The sequence below is a fragment of the Peromyscus californicus genome, unplaced genomic scaffold, assembly GCF_007827085.1.
Source record: "Peromyscus californicus insignis strain IS unplaced genomic scaffold, ASM782708v3 Scaffold_6__1_contigs__length_162567912, whole genome shotgun sequence".
In the NCBI taxonomy this organism is placed as follows: Eukaryota; Metazoa; Chordata; class Mammalia; order Rodentia; family Cricetidae; genus Peromyscus; species Peromyscus californicus.
The window spans coordinates 36,609,235-36,629,288 of record NW_026294584.1 but is presented as its reverse complement, the minus strand read 5'-3'; the positions used below and the strand labels follow the sequence as shown (position 1 = coordinate 36,629,288).

General features: G+C 36.8%; 1 protein-coding gene across 5 annotated transcripts in view; it reads left to right on the top strand.

Annotated features, from left to right (window-relative positions):
- Nucleotides 1–20,054, top strand: part of Cadps2 (calcium dependent secretion activator 2) — a 542,094-nt gene that overhangs the window by 337,592 nt on the left and 184,448 nt on the right. For all 5 annotated transcript variants that reach the window (XM_052722147.1, XM_052722145.1, XM_052722146.1 and 2 more), the window contains exon 9: nt 10,906–10,972. In XM_052722147.1, coding sequence (XP_052578107.1) covers nt 10,906–10,972 — 67 coding nt within the window. The remainder of the gene's footprint in view (nt 1–10,905; nt 10,973–20,054) is intronic.

Below are 20,054 nucleotides of genomic sequence, written 5' to 3'. Positions count from 1 at the left end.
AAATAATTATAGAGCATGTACCATATAAAGACCCAACATTGGTGATTAGGAGGGTGGTGAGAAGTTGGTCATTTTGTGCAGGTAACAGACATTAGATTACACATAGCCTGGCTATTGGAAAAACACCTTCATGTCACCTAATGTAGGAAATAAATGTGTATGATTTTATTCAATATATTATGGTAGGCTGCTCTACAAAAATTATACTTGAGCCAAAGGGATGAGAATAAGTAGACGTTGTGAAACTGAAACAATAACTCGTCTTAAATAAATGCTAGAAATAGATGAAATTTTAAGTAGTACCAGACACTTGGGTAGGAAAGACAACATGCAAACAAACTGAAGAACAGTAAGAACCCAGAGCATTTGCACAAAGGGATGCTCAGTGTGGAAGTAAGTGATGGGAAGCATCCAAGGATCCAGATATGAGCAATGTTCAGAATGCATGGAAAGAGTGCCAGAGCAGCATTAAAACGAACACAAGCAAAGCTAGGGCTGTGACCAACTGATCAAAACAACTTAAGCACAGGGGAGCAGGGCAGAGTCTGGCACATTGAAGCCAAGATAGAATGTCAGTTCTGGAAAAATGGACAGGGCATCTTGCTGTTCATCCCCCCAGCGCTTGAACCAGAACTCCACAATCCTTGACTGCAGATAAGACTGGCCACAGAACGTTAAAGTGAGGTTCAGGTGACATAGTTTATGTAGAACAAGGCTGTTGGGAAGAAAAATCTGAAACATGCTGAGCAGCAGGAGGGGTTCAAATAAATGGCTTTGCAAACTAAGTCATGAGAACATGAGTCAGTAGAGTCAGCCTAGAAAAATTTCAGAGCTCCCAACCTGTATCCTTGTTAACTGAGCCCACAAAGCAATGGTGAAGGGTGAGAGACCTCTCAGGAATCACATATATGGACAGATATTATCCTAAATCATAAAAACCAAATTTTAAAGCAAACTTTCTTCTTGCCACTTTACAAGTGAAAAGGAGTCTGCTTCTGACTGGGACATGAGTTCATTCCAAACAAACTTCCTCATGGTTATTGTCCAGCTTATTTCCCCAAGACTACATTAGAGGGCAGGGCTTCCACAGCACATTCTATGAGAAAGGTTCTGAGGTTTTGAGACACAATGCATACTATTGTCTACCAACATTTTTCTCCGTGTCTCACTAAAAGTGTCTGCTATGGGCTTAGAAGTCCCACATATAGAACCTGTTTAGTTTCATATGACTCAGTGTTGTGTTTATTTGCCCACCAAACCTCTTCCTTTTCATGATGCCTCCTAGAATCCAGTGATCCAGTGTGCACTCTGTGGAACACACTGAATCTCGGGCTGTCTTCTTGCTGATTTTATTGTTAAAGGATGATTGTGAAAATGAAATTTCATGTATCTATTTCACTTAAGCTTATAAGTATAAAGAAAGCAAATTAGCATCTCCATTTATAGAAATGAAAACCTAAAAGTTTGATTACCTGTATTGTGTATAATGTTCAGCCATATTTGATCATTTTTCTTTAGGTAGGTATTCTACCCTAAAGAGAAGTTATCTTTAGTAGTGCATAACAGCAAATAATTTTCTTTGAAGTGTCAAGTATCTGGGATCCTTTTTGCCATATGCTACAGAATGTCCTTCCTTTAGGAAGATGTCGAACTGGGCCCCAAAGACATGCAGATTTTCTAGAACCATTACTCTTCCGAGTGATACAGGCATGCTTGCCTGGCTCAGGTAGGGAAGTCTAGACTGCCCATACTCTTGACGAAATTATGTCTGGGACATCCTATAATCAGCTTGAAAATCAGTAACTTTTTCTTAGCATTTAAGAAAGCAACAAAGTTGCTGGATATGAAGGGGGAGAGAACAATTAAATTATGTAAAATCAAGGAATTGTGCCTTTGTGAAGTATTCATTATGTGGCTGAATATATTAAGACAATACAATATTAATTAACTTCATTTAGACATTCTATAATATATGCTTATTTAAATGCATGCTGTGTGTCATAATACATATAGTTTGTCAATGAAAATATGTTTTAAGAAAATAAGACATTAGTATAATTTTGAAGATGTTCACCTTTGTGAGGACATGTACCATTAAAACTATATATTTTGGATATTTTTTTTCTGCTAATTGAGTTCTAAAAGAATGTCACCAGACCATTAGCAAAGATAAATTTTAGCATACCCTCTTCTTTTTAAATTTTCTTACATGAGAAGGGATGTCATTAAATAGACCAGACTGGTCTGGAACTCCCTGTATAGAACAAGCAGGGCTCATATTCTCAGTCTCCTTGCCTCGGCCTCCTAACTATTGTGATGACAAGTAAGAGCCACCACATTTGGCTGAGAAACTATCTTCTTAGAGAAAGATTTCTCTAAACAATTTGACTTAGATTATTTGCCATGTGTTTGGACACATAAAGTTACTTTTCTACATTCAGCTGTTAAAATGCTGATGCCAGCTTGAAGTTTAACTGTAAGAGGGTAAAACTCTTAAAAAGAGATCGATAGCTTTCCACTCTAGATTCTGTACGGAGTACTACCAAAGTAAAATAAGGAGATTGTCCCTTACGCTCATCTCTCACTGCATCTCCTGGATCTCATGAAAACTTAACTTTTTGCTCCGTGTTAAGAGTTACTGGTTTTTTTTCCCTCAGCCCTAACTTCTCTCCAACTGTCAGGTACTTTGTTTGGTGAAGACCCATTCTTTTGTACTCTTTCCTGTCCAAATACAGGAAGTATAAAAACCAACTAGAAAGTATTTACTTCTAGGTTTCCTAATGCTCAGGTCACAGTGTTGTCTTGATTCAGTTTCTTTTCTCATCCTTGCCTGAAAACAAAACCAAAAAAAAAAAAAGAAGAAGAAGAAAAGAAAAGAAAAAGGCTTAATCTTGTGGAGTTAAATAAAAGCAAGAATGTAGTGAAAGGAGGATTCCTTTTACGCAAGCAGCAGAGAATGCGGCGGCGGCGGCGGTGCGGGATGACTGAAAGTGCCTGAGGGCATTTGGTCCCCATTGGTTTTCACATCAAATGCAATGGTGCCCACAGATAGCCTGTATTGTTGTCAGTTAAATGGGATCATGAGTGTCTGAAAGGTGTTTGAGAATGAACCGAAAATCATTTTCACAAGTGGATGATTACTTCTGCCACATGTTAACCGAACTCTATCAGAATGGCCCAGCTTTTTGAGGCTGCATTAATTGCTCTTTCAACCTTGACTGGGGTTTCTCTTTAAGAAAGCCCTTTCCAGGACTAAACTACCCTCTATATTGATTTTTTCTTTCTGTATTTTTCCTTGAAAAATGAAGCCTTGTAGAAGAAAAGCCTTTATTATTCAACATGTAGATTGATTGTTCTGTTTCTTTGAATAGAAAGCTGGACTCATAAGTGATCCATCCATAGTAATAGTTCTTTTTTTTCCCCAAGCACTGAATAATTCCCATCTTCTGTATACAATTATGTTTTTCAAATATTCATTAGTGATGATTTTTCCTCATAAAGTAAAACCATGAACTCTCACAGCATGGACTCTATGCAAATAAATTGTCATATTCTCTTTTATATTAGAATTGTATGCCATCATTCTAATTGAAACTAAACTATAAGGTTTAGTAAAGTGTTTGAAGAATTTTTGTGTTGAAAGCATTCTTTGGATAATCCTCAAGTTAGAAAGGTTGTATGAAGTGTTTGGTTAAATGGGACCTTTTCTTTCTTGTAACCATTTCCTATCCCAAACATGACATGTATAGTATTAGCTACGCCATTACTATGACTAGGAAAATACATGCTACAGTCTATGTGTATTGTGTTAGAGGATGAGTTTAATCTCAATCTTTTAAGACTGATTAGAAAATGAGTTCTTCATATTTCATTAACTTTTGATTATGTATATTTGTATTGTATGTTTATGTGTGTATCAGCATGGACTATATTGTATTTATAGAAAATACTTAATTTATTACTAAAATATACCTCTGAGGGTACCGGCTTAAAGAAAGATAATTCCCAGAATGTTTTATTTTAATTTATCTTTTTAAGTATATACTCAATGGGATATTGCACAGAACGGCATTTGAAATACTTTCCCAGAATGTTTTATTTTAATTTATCTTTTTAAGTATATACTCAACAGGATGTTGCACAGAATGGCATTTGAAATACTTTGGTAAGTGACAGTGATGTCAAGAAAAGCAAGCTTAGCAGTTACGCCCGTCTTTGTCTGTCTTGAAGTTTATTTTCTACTAAACTTCATGTTATGTACCTCTGTTATTGTAGCATGTTTGATATTAGAATACATACAGTTGATGATCCCCTTAAGTTGAAAGAAGTTTTTGTTCCTGTTGCCCTAGAACATTCGGAGAGATTTTGTAAAGCCTAGGTTGATTCATTCCTAAAGGAAAACCTTGAGACGTAGCTGAAGTAGAGCTTTCATCTTTTCATCAGGTTTGTTAACAGATGACTTTTTAAAACAGTGTTGCTTCCAAAGAGGCTGTGCATTTTTAAATGAGATACTCTAATGACCAGGTGAAAGTATTGATATTTTTTTTAAAAAAAGGCTGAAAATATGTTGTATACCGTATGGGTAGAAGCTTTTGTGTCTTGAGGTTTGACCGAGAGAGAGAGAGAGAGAGAGAGAGAGAGAGAGAGAGAGAGAGAGAGAGAGAGAGACAGAGAGAGAGAGACAGAGAGAGAGAGACAGAGAGAGAGAGACAGAGAGAGACAGAGACAGAAAAGAAGAAGAAGAAGGAGAAGGAGAAGGAGAAGAAGAGGAGGGGAGGGGAGGAGAGGAGAGGAGAGGAAGGGAGAGGAGAAGAAGAAGAGGAGGAGGAGGAGGAGGAGGAGGAGGAGGAGGAGGAGCAGAGAAAGATCAAGTAGGCAAATACTATCATCATTTTCTTTTCTTTTTAAACTTTCCCCTAGAAGCATATTTTAAACAGACACTAAAAAATCGTGGAGTCTGGCAGTCTATGTCTCTGATACTTGAAGATACAATATGACCTCATGGGGTTGTTGAATACACAAAAGTATATCACAGGCCAGGAAACAGGAATAATTTAGTTGTTTTTTGTCTTCCCTCTTGACAGTGATTCTTTGGAAGAAAAAAATCATACTCTCCAACAGAACTCTCCCTGGCTGAGGCAGTCAGTCTGTAAGAGCTTTGCTGTGTTTGGACTGACTTATGAAACCAAATGCTCCAAGGCTTTATGCTTCCGTGTTAAGCCCCAGCATTGTGTCAGGGCTGCTAATTTCTTTGTTACCTAATCCAGTGTAAGAAGAGAAGATTTTAAAGTTAAGCAGATAATTTTTTATTCAAAGAGAGCAACTTCTTAACACTTAAGTTGGGTGTATTGATGAAAGCAAATACTTTTAAATAGTATCTGAGCAGTTATTTTCAAATAATCCCAGATACTCTAGTTATGTGAGTACTGTGGTACACTGGAGACATTTCAATGGGGAAATTTGCTATAGTACTGGCAGTATGTAAGATGTGCCATACAGTATCTCCTTTGAACCCTCTTCAATAATTCTTGGATCAAATGTAATTCTAACTAGGGAAACTTTCTCCTATGGCCATATTCTGAGGGGAGTAGAGCATGGAGCATGACTATGAAAACTACTTTTATTTGTGTTTTGTTAAAAAAAAAAAACCTAAGATTTTTAAAATGTTTTGTTTAAAGCAAAATTCTATGGTGTTAAAAATGAGTAATGGAAGCCTCCTCAACAAAATAAATAAATGCATCTGCTCTCATTTTTAAAGCAAAGTAGGGGAAAGATTACAGTGCTCATCAGAGAATGTTTGTGCCATGCTAGGTGACACTTACTTTATTACACAGCATTTGTAAATTGCCACCAAGATGAAAGTGTGTGTTCCCATTTTGACAAGTATTTAGCAAGTTTGATTTTCATACTGTTTAAAAACAACTTTATTATTTAGTTGATCATGCGATCAAAAGGAAGCCAGCAATGACTAGGCAAGTTTCAAAATACTAAAAGGACTGCAGCATCAGAGACAACCCAGCAGCAGACCCTTAGTGCTCTAAGCAAATCCTGTCCCATCTAAGATGAGGTACAGTTCTACTGATAACCCCACCTTTGTTTGGTAGAACCCAGTTTCATAGAGCAGTGAGACACCACTTTGTTCAAAATTTGAATGACAAGAGGAAATGTAAACTTGACTTCTAAAATATACTACTGTTTTAAAACACAAATAAAAACAAGTAAATAGCTTTCAAGGATGTGTCTAATGATATTGCCATTTTATGTCAAATAGTTAAAACAATCAGCCACACTTTTTGTTGAACATTAGGCAGTTATAATTGGTGTTTATAGTAGTGGTCCCAAGATGTCCTGAGGCCCTTTCTAAATCATTAAAGAAATGTGGAATTGTCTTATATCACTATTTGAAGTCATTTATTGTGTACAAATTCCCTAAAAATTAGTATAGATCTGGTACAGTCTGTCTAGAGAGAGTAACTCATTTTTCAGTAATTGACAAGTATCCCAACATTAATATGTAGGACATAACACATATTATCTACTAAAACATAATTTCAGAATAAATTTTCTTATTTTCTTAAAATTGAAAAAAAGCTTTTGGGATATAGATACCATAAAAGAAGTAATGTGATACCTTGCATTGAACATTTTAAAAAATGAATAAATGGCAAGTTGGTGATTCAGTAGCCACACTAGGCCTTCAGATGAATTGAGAGAGAATGTGTTTTGATTTTTGTAAGATGTTTTCTGATCAATGGACTGCCTGGTGTTTATATAATAATAACTTGTGCTGCTTTTCCTCACTCCTCCATACTCCAACCCTTCCCAATAATCCCAATAATCTGTAATGAATATATAGACTCTTCTGAATTTTAAACATTAAAAGGGCCTTGAAAACTGAAAAGCTCATTTAACAGGGAAAGTGTTCGAGGAGTTCTCCACTATACTCAAGACGGAGGTAAAGGCCCTTGCCTTTGTTCAGAGTATTCAATTTAATCACATGAGAAATAGCTATGGAGTCAGAATGCCCACACATCCAGAGTACTCCTTAGCAGTGATTTTCATCATTACAAAAGCAAGGTGCGCTGTCACTCACTTCCAGTGGCAATGCAGCATACCACAGTCACTTTGGAAAAAGAGTCTGGCAATTTCTCACACAGTTAAACACTTTCAATATGACACAGCAATCTAGTTTCGGACACTAGAACAAGAGAAACAAAAACATGGAAACTCTAAAGGCTTACACACAAATGTTCATGGCATCTTTATTCTTCATAAGCAAAAGTGTGAAAATAACTCACACACGTGTGCCACCTTGTGAGTACATTCATATAGTGGAGTATGCTGCTTAGCAATAAATGACAACAGACTCCCGGTACACGTAATATGAAAAATGAACCCCGAAAGTGTTTTTCTAAAGGAAGGAACTCAGACACAAAATGTTGTATGCTATATAATCCCAGTGACACTGTAGAAAACAGAATGAATGGTAAGGTCAGAAATAGACTCATACACAGACTGAGGATATGAGGAAAGGACTGAACATGATGGGCATAAGGAACCTGTCATTCTCCAAGTTGATTGCAGTAGTGGCCACAAGAGGATCATTTTTTATTATTATTTTTAGCATCTCTTTTAATGGCAACCTAATCATTTCTTGCTATGTGAGTTTAAAGTTTTCATTTTAAAACAATATTGGTAAATTATTGTTCTTCATGCATTCATTACTTTTAAATACATTCCTTATGAAGAGAATCTGTTCTTACAAGAGTAAGGCAGCTAGGCCTTGGGACTCAATCACATGCTTGTGATAAAAAAAAAAAAAGGCACATGTAAACTTTAACATATCTTTTTCATTATTTATATATTTTTTTTATATTTCACTCATTTCCATTTTTATGTAAAAATTTTATTTGGCTAATATTTTTTTTCCAGACAAGGTTTCTCTGTGTAGCCTTGGCTATCCTGGCACTCACTCTGTAGACCAGGCTGGCCTCGAACTCAGAGTTCCACATGACTTCACCTCCCAAGTGCTGGGATTAAAGGTGTGTGCCACCACCACCCCAATGAAATTTTTACAAGGAAAATGTAGTATGTGTTTTTTGCAGAGTGTTTATAACACTTCCTTTTTGGTAACCTTTCATTGACTGTTATTTTATTTTTATGTGTAGAGACCGTAAAATTCTTATTACCAGTTCTATTCTGGATGTGTTTGGACAATTGTCACTTAATGTGTATGTTCAAACAAATTCTTTCTCATGGTGCAATAGCTGAAACACTTCAGGAACCGACATCCAAATATCTTGCTTCCAGTACCCAATTTTCTTTCACTCTTCCTCCTTCTAAAATCACCCACTAGTCTCCAAATGCTGTACGTGTATATTCACACACATCTCTACCACCCGTTTGCAGAGAAACTAGGAGTTTTCCTTCTAAATTCATTGGTGCATCATTTTGAATGACGTTCAGCTGGCTAGTGCTCCTCACACAGAACCTACACTGTTAGAACACTCATACTAATTTGCATGTGGTAATGATGGTTCATGAATCTCTCTACTCACTTTCACTTGTGTGTGACCCATCTGCCCAGCACTCTGCAAAGTGAGATGCTTTGAGAGAGCTGAGAAGCAGGCTGTGGTCACAGGCAGAGGTTATTCCCAGTGCCCTCTGTGGCTCCTGAGCCGCTATTAAGTACACATCCTGCCAGTGCCCTTTTATAGAGAGCATCCGTCGTGTCCACAGTAGCAAGCTCCTTGGGTCACTGTTGTTAACCCTGTAATAGGAACGTGGGTGTGTGCATTTCAGGAGAGGGAAATTTTATAGAAAAGACAGAAAGAGAGCAGCTGAACACCTATCACCACAACCACAGAAGAGAAATTAGGGGCTAAAAGAAAGGGCGTTTAGGGGACCTTGGGAAGAAACAGTGGACAGGTGAGAACAAGAAGAGCCGACATCTCCACCAGGGTCTAAATGAGTCCACATTGCATCCACAAAAACAGACATCATGATTGCTAGAGAGGAACTCACCACACTTAGCTGATGTGTCTGAAAGCAAATGAATAATTGATTAGGCCATTTGAGTGATACTTCCAGTGCAAGAGCCCAGTTGTTTTGAACTTTAATAGCTCCTTAGTTCTTTTTCCTAATTCTGATATTGTAGAAAACATAGGAAGGTTAAGTTAACATAATTCTATAACATAAGGAAAGTTAAGTCTGCCATAATTTTACTCCTCAGGTAATACAGTTATTAATATTTAAAATATTTATTTCATGTTTGTTCTTAGAAATCCCAAATCATAAAGTATGGGTATAATGTTAAATCCTGACCCTTTCATATAACATTATGGAATAAAATGTTCTCTATATTTTATTAACTTTATCAAAGTCATAATTTCAGTGTCAAGATATTATTTCTTTCTATGAATATGCCATATTAGCATTTAGTAAATACATCCCTTACCTTTGAGAATTTGTCACCAATTTTCAGTAATAAAAATTGTAGTATCCCATGTTTCCTTGTAGTCATACTTCATTATGTGGGACTCTATTACCTGAGTAACTCCATAATAAAAAGTTAGGCATTTCTTCATCTTGTCATGCTATTTCTCAGGAAAAAGGGTTCCTGTTATACTCCCACTGGTATTGAAGTCAATGTCCATACATCTACTATACCTTTACAAGCATCCCATATTAGTATTTTTTTAAGAAAGAAAAAAGAAAAGTTTGTTTTGTTTCATAAAGTGGGTTATAAAACAGAAGCCAAAATTTCTGCTATGAAATTGTGAGAGGTCAGTCCTCTAAGTCTTAGATGTGACATTCCTTATTACTTAGTACTGTACATAGATTAAGTTCATTTGAATAACCTTTATACTGGTAAGAACAGAAGTTCTGTTCTCAGGGCTGGGGAAATAACTCAGTAGGTAAAGTGGCTAGAACCCAGGTCAAGAAGCTAAGCATAATTTCACATGATTTTAATCCCAGGATTGAGAAGGCAGAGACAGGAAGATCCATCGAGCTCATTGACCAGCCCACCTAGACTACTTAGCAAGCTCCAGGCCATCGAGGAACCCTGACTCAAAAAGCAAAAAGGGATAGCTCCCCTGAGGTTGACCTCTGGATTCTGCATGAACATACACACAAGAGCATGTACATTCATTTCCATACAGATATGAACACATACAACAAAGGGGTTCTGTTCAAAGGCATGACCAGGTTAATCATTTCATTTCAGATTATAGACATCATGCAAAATTAAAAGCCATAGCTGAAATGGTGCTAAACCAAATCATGTCACCTTTTTTTTATTAGCTGAGTTTCATAGTGAAAAAAAGAATGTTCAGTCGAAGAGCTTCCATAAGCCACGTAAATCTCAAAATGACAGAGCTGCCAAGGTATGTGGAAATCAGGACCCCCAGTGTTGTCCTCTAATAGACAAAGAAATGAGAATGGATATTGGTGCAGGCATATCGCAAGGTCACCCAGCTGGACAATGACCTTTCACCCTGGATTCTTGGCTCTGTATCTACCTCCTCCTCAGGCCACACTCATTAGCTCCAGTCGTCTGAGCACTGAAGAATTCAGTACAAGTTCCTTCGCTCATAGCCTCTGTATCTCCTAAGAAACATGTGCGAAAATAAAATTCCAACTGGTTCTTTGATTATCCTTTCTAACTCCTACTTCGTTCAATTTGTTGTAAGGACTGACAAATTGTAAGCCACATAAATCAATTCCCTTTCAGGAATCGAGAATCAGCACAGCCGTCTTGTAACACAGAAGCTGCATGTTGTCTCCGATTTCAGATAAACTAAACTTTGCCTTTAGCAGGCTGGTCTCATAAATACCTATAGAAGACCTATGGCTATGGAGCACTGCACTGTTATTTATATACTCCTTTGTTTTTCTTACCAGGTATCTGTATGCCCTTGGACAGAAGGTTTGGAAAAGATGGAAAAAGCGTTACTTTGTTCTTGTTCAGGTCAGTCATGTATTTTCCTGTTAAGTAATTGCTTTTCGACACTGACTCTCACACTGTTATTTGTTTGTGTCATATCTATTTCTAATAATTCCTGCATTCAAAATTAAAGTTGAGAATTATTTTAAATAATTCATTTGAAAATAAAGAAGTACTGAATTCATTGTATGCCAACACAAATAACGCTTTTATATCAAACAACAAGCCAAGCAGCTTATAATGAAATGACCAGCATTCTGTTCTATACATTGCATTATTGTCTGGTGTACTAGAATTTGCCAGCTTCTGTGTTCAGCCAGTTATAGCATCAAATTCAATAGTCATTGCAAAGTGCCACTGTGAAGTCAGTGTGGAAAAGACAAAAAAAATTTAATATTATAGAAATTGTATTGGCAATCGAGGCTTCCTAAAAGGATCTAAAAGATGCTAAGACAATCCCTTGGGTGAAAAAACTGCGTCATTCAGGTAATGTGCAGATGAGCTGTGGTCCATTCACTCTCTCACTTGATATGAATATGTATGTTATATATTCACATAAATGTCCTTTTAAATCCAATTGTTCTGTCAGTGACTGGGTTCTGAATATAGATTATTGGTATATGTGATCATCTGACCTTTCAAAATCATCATCAACCTTTGTTCAGAGAACATAATCATTAAATTCTAGTTACATTAAAGCATAGCTTCCAAAATAGTCGTTTCATTCCAGGATAAATTCAAACTATTTAATTCTCAGTGGAAATATATGAAAAGAGAACCACTCTTGGAATCCTTACACAGAATAGCCTGTAAAATCTCATTGATTCCTACCACACATTAGGCAAGCTTAACTGGGCTAGATAAGAATGATATGGGGAAATGCCAATGGAGGAAAATTATCATGTGCTGTTTTCTAGAGACATAATCATCCATCAGTTGCTGGGGAAAATTATTGATGTTCCATGGTAGCATCGTGTCTTGATGAAAAGTGTTAAAATTCAGTCAAAAGTAGTTGTATCTACAGGGCAGATCACCAGTCTGTTTTATGCTTTGCTAAAGTGTAAACATTTCTTGTGTGGTTTAGAGTAATAATAAAATGTATGCATGTGTGCATACACAGGTGTATACAGCACACACACACACACACACACACACACACACACACACACACACACACACATCTTTTGGTCTAAAGTGCAGGTAGTTGCTCTCTACTCACAGTTCTCAATGGTCTAACCCCCAAACCACTCCTATTAAATGTCCCTATTAAACATCTTCTGCAGTTTTCAAGTTGTGCCTTTACAGTGGCACAAAAATCTAAATATGCTTACGAATAAATTTGAATATAAGTCTTTCTGGATATTTTAATTTCATTCCTTTTATAGATGTCTCCTCTGCACCTAATTGGACAGGTTTATCACTGTGATTTGTCATTGCCATGTCATTTGGAAGCATTCTACTGACTTTTCATGGGAACAAAGCTTCTTTTTCAGTTATGTTTCATGACTTCATATAGAATCTCAGATAATTCCTTAATCTCAGTAGATGATTTGGGGGATAAACTACTTTTGAACAAACTAAGCTGGCTCTTAGTTTCACTGATGGAAATATGTGGGAAAAACATGAAAGTGTGTTTTAAAGGATGGGCAGACAACATTTGTTAGTCTGAGCACCCGGTAAATGGCAGTAGTCTAAAAGATTCCAATGTATTTACTGGTTCAATATGAAAATTAAGCTTCTAGAAACTGGCTTTGAAAAGTCAAATGCTGACCTAATGCTTTGAATAATGTGAAGGTTTAAGATCATCATTGCTGCCTATCTTATTTTCTAGTAAATAGTCACATGATAAAAAAATCTTAACATAAATGTATATATACTTTGAATATCACTTATTAGAGAATTTAGAAACAGAAGAAGGAATTGGAATATTTCAAAATTATAATGTGGTATGTTTTTGTGGGACGTTAAATGTGTAGCTAACTTTTCAAGATGAGTTAAAATATATGTTTTATTTTAAAAGGTAAAATTCAACTTGAATCAAAGTAGTTGTTAAGTCCATATGCTCCTTAATTTAAATTTAAGAAAAATTCTACCAAACTTGAATTAGTTAGAATTTATTATACTTGTGATATATCAGATATCACAGGTAGCTAGGTAGATGGATAGGTAGATAAATAGGTAGGTAGGTAGGTAGGTAGATAGATAGATAGATAGATAGATAGATAGATAGATAGATAGATAGATAGATAGATAGATAGATATAAACACACACAGGGAGAATCCTATGCCTAAATGTGTTGAAATATATATGCTAGTACTCTGATAACTTTTTGAAGTTTCAGACACAATTGAATCTTCCTTCCAATTCCAAATGTAATGGGAAGACAAATTGAATGCTCTCACTTCAAAATCAAGATGGATATGTATGGAGATTCGATGGGAATGACCCATTGGGAGGAACTGGGTAGTTTTTATTAGTGTTTTTAAAGACATCTCTCATTCTATCTGCACACAGCTTGTAGGTCCATACCTGCAGGCTGCATTATTGAAAGGTGAAGGAGTCGTTTTTCATAGGGAGGACAGTATACCCTGCTGTTTCTGCTGCTGCCATCGGCACAATGGCGCTCTGGTGATAATGTGAATCTCATCACCACGTGTGAGTGTGGATTATGTGAGTGATATAGCTGGAGACGCAGCCATCAGCCCAAGAATTTGTACTCATAAAAATTGATTGAGAGTCAGGTTTGGCCAGCTGCAAAGTCATTGTTCCAAGTGAGCACTTGAGGAGCCACCGAGGTGAAAAGACTTTTCAGAGACTCATATACACATGAAAATCGGAGACAAAAATGTCAATTTAAATTAGAGTCAAAAAATCAGAAAGCAAAATTATCTGTTAATGTTGAGAAGTTGTTTAGCTTCCTGCTTAGGTTTATATCCTAACCCTGGTATATTTACATTAATCAATCTATTTTAATAACTAAGAGACTGCATTTTAAAAATGAAGGTAAGTTTTTGTTCAAGATAAATTAAAAGAACAGTTACAAAGAATATATTTGAAATCCTACCAAAACTAAAGTTGGTTATATGTTTTTTATGTTTCCCCAATGTTTTAGTATTTATTAGATTTAGGAAAGCATAACTAGTATAAACTACTTCTGATATCATATTGTAAGTCATATTATAATAAGAATTGGATATCTTTGACACAATTTTTCTTCAGGTAATCAGCTTCAGGATATACTTTGTCATTGATTTGAAGCAATTTTTTATTTAACTAAGTGGAATTATTTCTCTTACAATTTTCTAACATCTACTTAAATAGCTGTATATACCAAATACTGTACATTTCTGTGATAAATCCAAATTTTCCTGAGGCACTTAAGTATTAACACATCTTTTATTTATTTAATCTGATTGTTATTAAGTGATTACCCTGTGGCACACATTTGCCTAATGCACTTTTAATGCATGATTTTATTTACTGTTCAGCATAAGCCTGCCAGAGGAGGTGTTACTATTTCCCTCACAGAACAGATAAGATAAAGTGTATACAGGGGCATTGTGTAATAGTCTCAGGATTAGTCTAGTGTGAGATGGAGTCAACCAAATCCTGCTCCATTAGACAGTAGAGTCAAAGCTCATATTTCCTGTTCCATATGGTTATTATTAAATTAATGCATATAACCACAGTTCATCTGAAGATAAACAGGTATCTTAAAAATCACTAGGGATCTTTAGTGCCATAAGGTACAAAGCTACATAACCCTGGAGTGGTAGCCTGAAGACCTCCGGGATTAGGAAAACGACTGACTGTGTGACTTCACTGGAAACTGAAGTAGACATCTATGTCGTGTTGGCCCCATATCAGGGGTTCACTGCGTGTTGCCGAGGTGTCAGAATCATGACTTGAAGTTGCTGCAAACGACAGCATTCTATCAAGACATCATGTTAATTACATATCAGCTGAGTTGGCACAGGATGTAAACAGGCAGTGAGCGAAACATGCTGCAAGCACGTGAGAAGCACCGCTTCTCAGGGAGATGTTGTCGGGATTCTATTTAAACCTAAAGAAGTGGCTCTCTTTGCCTGATGATTTCTGAAGGACTCAGCATATTTGGAGGACCTGCTGAAGCTAACTCCTCACAGGCGTTTGAGATGGCACTAGTGCATGTCGAACATGAAGGTAGTTGCAGCGTAAGGGGTTTTAGTTTGGAATAGCATTTGTTTGCTTATACAACAAGACAGTTTGGAGTGATAAAGGCATAGCTATCACATCCACAAAGATCAGTATGGTGGCTCTGTGGCTGACTAAGTTGGACATGCTTAGTATACCAACACATGGTTTTTGTGGTAGAAAATGAAAGACCCTGTAGGCAGAGTTTTCCTCTCCTGTCCACCCATCAGTTCCCAAATAACCGACACAGAGTCTTAAATTAATTTTAAATGCTCAGCCAATGGCTCAGGCTTATTACTAACTAGCTTTTACAACTTAAATTATCCCATTTCTATTCATCTACATTCTGCCACATGGTGTTACCTCTCTTTCATCTTGCACCTCCTGTTTCTTCTCCATGTCGTGCTGGTGACTCCTCTTACTCAGCCCTCCTCCCCAGCCTCCTCTGTGTCTGGCTGTCCCACCTATACTTCCTGTCTAGCTACTGGCCAGTCAGCTTTTTATTAAAGCAAGCCGAGTGACAAATGTTCACAGTGTACAGAATTATTTCACATCATTTCCCCTTTTTGCCTAATTAAAAGGGGAAGTTTTAAATTTAACATAGTAAAATTATATACAACCAAAACAGTTATTAAGTAAGAATTACAATTACAATATCAAATCCGTTTATATTTGGCAAAATTAGAGAAAATATTCTATTATCTATCTTATCTTTACCTTTTATCATAACTAAGAGAAACTTTAAGTCTAATTACTTAGTCTTTAACTCCCTCAAAGACCCAGAAAGGTGAAATGTTACCTAGCCTGTGTTTCCTAGGTGTATTTAATAGATCATAGACCTTTAACCTCCCCAAGATTTACAACCTATGACATTTAATATGTTTAAGTTCTCTGCAGAGTACAACAAACATTCCTAACAGCAACCTTTGTAGTCTCCCAAAGGATAATGGAGCCCTACAACAACAATTCTGCCTGGCTTGTGGTGATGCCACTATACTAATAAACACTACCCAAAGGTCAGCTTTGGACTACAAACTGCTCAGGACAACTCCAAGGTGGCTAGCTGAGATGATCCACCCTCATGCACTACTCCAGCCAGGATTTCAGACAAGCCCTATACTTTCCCATTACTCAGAGACTGGTAACAAATGATACAGCTAGCCTTCCTAGGACTTGTCGATTGTTTTGGTTTTTTCAGGGTCCCCTAGAGATGCCATCACCACTCAGACAGCAGGAAGTAATTTTAATAACATCACATCCACATTCTCCAGAGGTGGGGTGGGTTGTTTTTGGTTTTACACTAGATTATGGATATTTGTCATTGTGTAGGGGGTTTGGATACAAGTTGTTACTGGGTGTGGTCAGAAAAAAGGATCTCGTTCTGAAAAAAAAGGGGGGATAAAAAAATGATAGGATAAAAGAGTAGATTATTAAATCTACTTTTAAACTAAAAAAGCAACTATTAATCTTAAATATTTTACATTGGTATGGATTTTTGTATATTGATACAAATTAAGGTTATTTTTGTTATACTGTATATATGTTCCTACTTCTGTTTAAGATATTTTTGTATATTGATACAAATTTAAGGTTATTTTTTAGAACATACTGAACATGCATTTCTACTCTCGTTTAAGGAATTGTGCCTATGCAGCTCATTAAACAATATAATGTAAATTTCAGTCCTTGAAAGTTATCTTTATAAACTATTTAGCATGATTAAGAAATACAAGTTAAGAGTCACCCATAACTATCAAACTTATAGTTATGTTAGCTATGTTTTCAAGATCATACAGAGATATATTTTAGATAGATGTGTATATCAAAGACCTATATAATATAGTATTTAAAATGTTTTAATAACTTGGGCTTTTTTTTACATGAAACACATCTCCTGGTGGCATGGATCTACTTCAAAAAAGGTTGATGGACATTGAAGAAACTCTGAGTTTGCTTTCTTTGTGGCAAAAGATAGCCATTTGTGCAAGAAACTGCCCTTGCCTAGACAGCTGACAGTGTGCTGTCCAAACTGGACAAGCAGGACACAAAGAAAAAATGACTGCTGAACTTTGCCAAGACAAAGTAGGACAGTCCTTCAAAATTTCCTGCTTCTAAAAAAAGTCTGTCAGGTATTCTAGGCCTGTAGGCCAAAGATGGATGCCCCAAAGTTACAGAGGAACCTTGGGTGACTGTCCAAGCAGCCAGATGTTTCTGTCATTTCTTATATTTTTGGAAGTTGCTTGCTATGCATTTCCTGCTTACTCAGGTAATAGTATTTCCTTCTCAGGTCTTTGATGGGGTTGAAGACTAGACAGAGATAGGATTCTCCCAAACCTGGGCAAAACAAATATTAGGTACAGATTTTGAACTCTTCAGGAGAGGATAGCTAATGGAGTAATCTTTATAAATTTGCCAGTTACTTATGGACTGGACATTGAGACTGTATTTCTTACTTGAAAATTGTTCTTGTTGTATGTAGTTTCATTTTTGTTAGGGTTGTTACCTTTCCTTTCTATTTGGACAATACTTGATAATAATTCTTATTGTATATGGTTTTACTATGTTAGAGTTAAAACCTTTCCTTCTTAATTAGACAAAAAGGGGGAAACGTTATGGGATTCTGTCACTGGTCCAGTAGCCAACTGAAAAGAGTATTTTAGTCCAAGAGGTGGGGTTTACATTACTGATGGAAAGGACAAGGCCAGGGAGAAGAGGTGGAGTGTAGATGTAACCAACCGTCTTATTAAATAAGAAACACAGAACCAATGCAAAGAAGAAAGCCAAGAGGTCAGAGCTAAGAGCTAAAACCTTACCCTTCCTCCTGCGGTGGTCCTACCTCTCCGAAAGAGAGCTACTTCCTGTGTTAAAGTCTTTATAAAGACTTTCGGTTCTGCCTTCTCATTGGTTGTAAACCCAACCACATGACCACCTCGTCACTGCCTGTCTGTACAGACCTCCAGGTCTTCTATGGTTGGTATTGAGATTAAAGGCGTGTGTCTTCAATGCTGGCTGTATCCCTGAACACACAGAGATCTACCTAGCTCTGCCTACCAAGTGCTGGGATTAAAGGCATGTGCCACCACCACCACCTGGCTTTCCTATGACTTGCTAATAGCTCTGACCCCCGGGCAACTTTATTTATTAACATACAAATAACATTTTAGTACAAAATAAAGTATCACCATATTTCCCCTTTTCTACTTTAATAAAAAGAAAAAAGGAAAAAGCTTATAACTAACATAAGAAAAACTATATACAAAAGTACAATATCTATATACAATATATACAAGTAATAAATACCTAAACAATGTCTAGTCCATTTGTATTTGACAAATTCAGAGAAAATAATTCCATTATCTATCCTATTTTGGTAAGTCCAAAATGTATCTAATTCACTTTCTATCCTAATTAATCTTCAACTATAACTAACTAATCTTCAACTCCCTCAGAGACCCAAGAAGGAAATAATATTAGCTAACAAAAATAAAAACAGGAAGTACATGCAAGCAACTTCCAAAAAATTGTGAGTTGACAGAAACAGCCAACTGCCTGGACAGTCATCTGAGGTTTCTCCACAGTTTTGGGGCATCATCTTCAGCCTATAGGCTTAGTGTATCTGACAGACTCATTTGTGAAGTAGAATGTACAGAAGGTCAACAGTTCAACCTCACATTGGGTGAGAGCAGTCCATGTACCAGAAACACCTGAATTCCACTAGTGTCATGTCATGATTCAGGATTTTAAATTCTGGAAGTTGTTGATGTTTTTTGAATTCAGCTGTCCATTCTCCTTGTCTATGTGTGTATGTGGCTTCATCTCAGCATCCCGTTCTTTTCCACATCCCTCTATTAAATTCCATTCTACTATTGAGAGGCATGAGCTTAGTTACTCTTCAAGAATAACTGTTTCAGCTGTTGTTCCATTGTACATCAGAAGCCATCGGCCCATTGCCTGTTCAGCTGCCTGCTGTGGGATGGTCTGTATGTCAAATGTGTTGCTGATTGGTCAATGAATAAATCACTGATTGGTCAGTGGCCAGACAGGAAGTATAGGCGGGACTAACAGAGAGGAGAATTGAGAGAACAGGAAGCTGGGGGAGGGAGACACTGCCAGCCGCCATCAGGACAAGGAAGATGTAAAGTACCGGTAAGCCACAAGCCACGTGGCAAGGTATAGATTAATAGAAATGGATTAATTTAAGCTGTAAGAACAGTTAACAAGAAACCTGCCACGGCCATACAGGTTGAAACCAATATAAGTCTCTGTGTTTACTTGGTCGGGTCTGAGTGGTTGTGGGACTGGCAGGTGGCAGAGATTTATCCTGACTATGGGCCAGACAGGAAAACTCTAGCTACAGCTGCCTTCGAAGAAAAGGGCACGGTACCTTTTCCAGGTTGCGAAGACCACTTCAGGGATGGTGACATATTGTCCTGGCCTCAGAAGATGCCTTTTGATAAAGCCATAACCACACTTGTTTTGGCAAGAATCAGTAGTCCTTTGTTTCATGTCCTGTCTGCCCTGTTTATCAGCAGTTGATTCGAGGATACTTTGTTGTCCAGTGGCTAACTTTTGCCACAGTGAAAGTTAACTCCAATTGCAGTTTTTTCAATGCCCATATTTTCTCTGAAGTAGATTGGTACTGCCAGGAGCCGACATGTCTCATAGTCATAACAAAAAAGAAAAATTTTCTAAGTTATTAAAGCATTTTAAATGCCATATTCTATAGATCTCTGAAGGGTTTGAAGATGACCTGTCTATCTAAAATATATCTGCTCAATCTTGAAAACATACCTAATATGACTACAAGTTCTATTATAATGTCTAACTACTAACTTTCATTTCTTTATATCCTAATAGTTGGTAATAATAACATTCAAGGATCAGAAAATTGCATTACATTGTTAAATGAACGGTATAAGTACAATTAGAAAT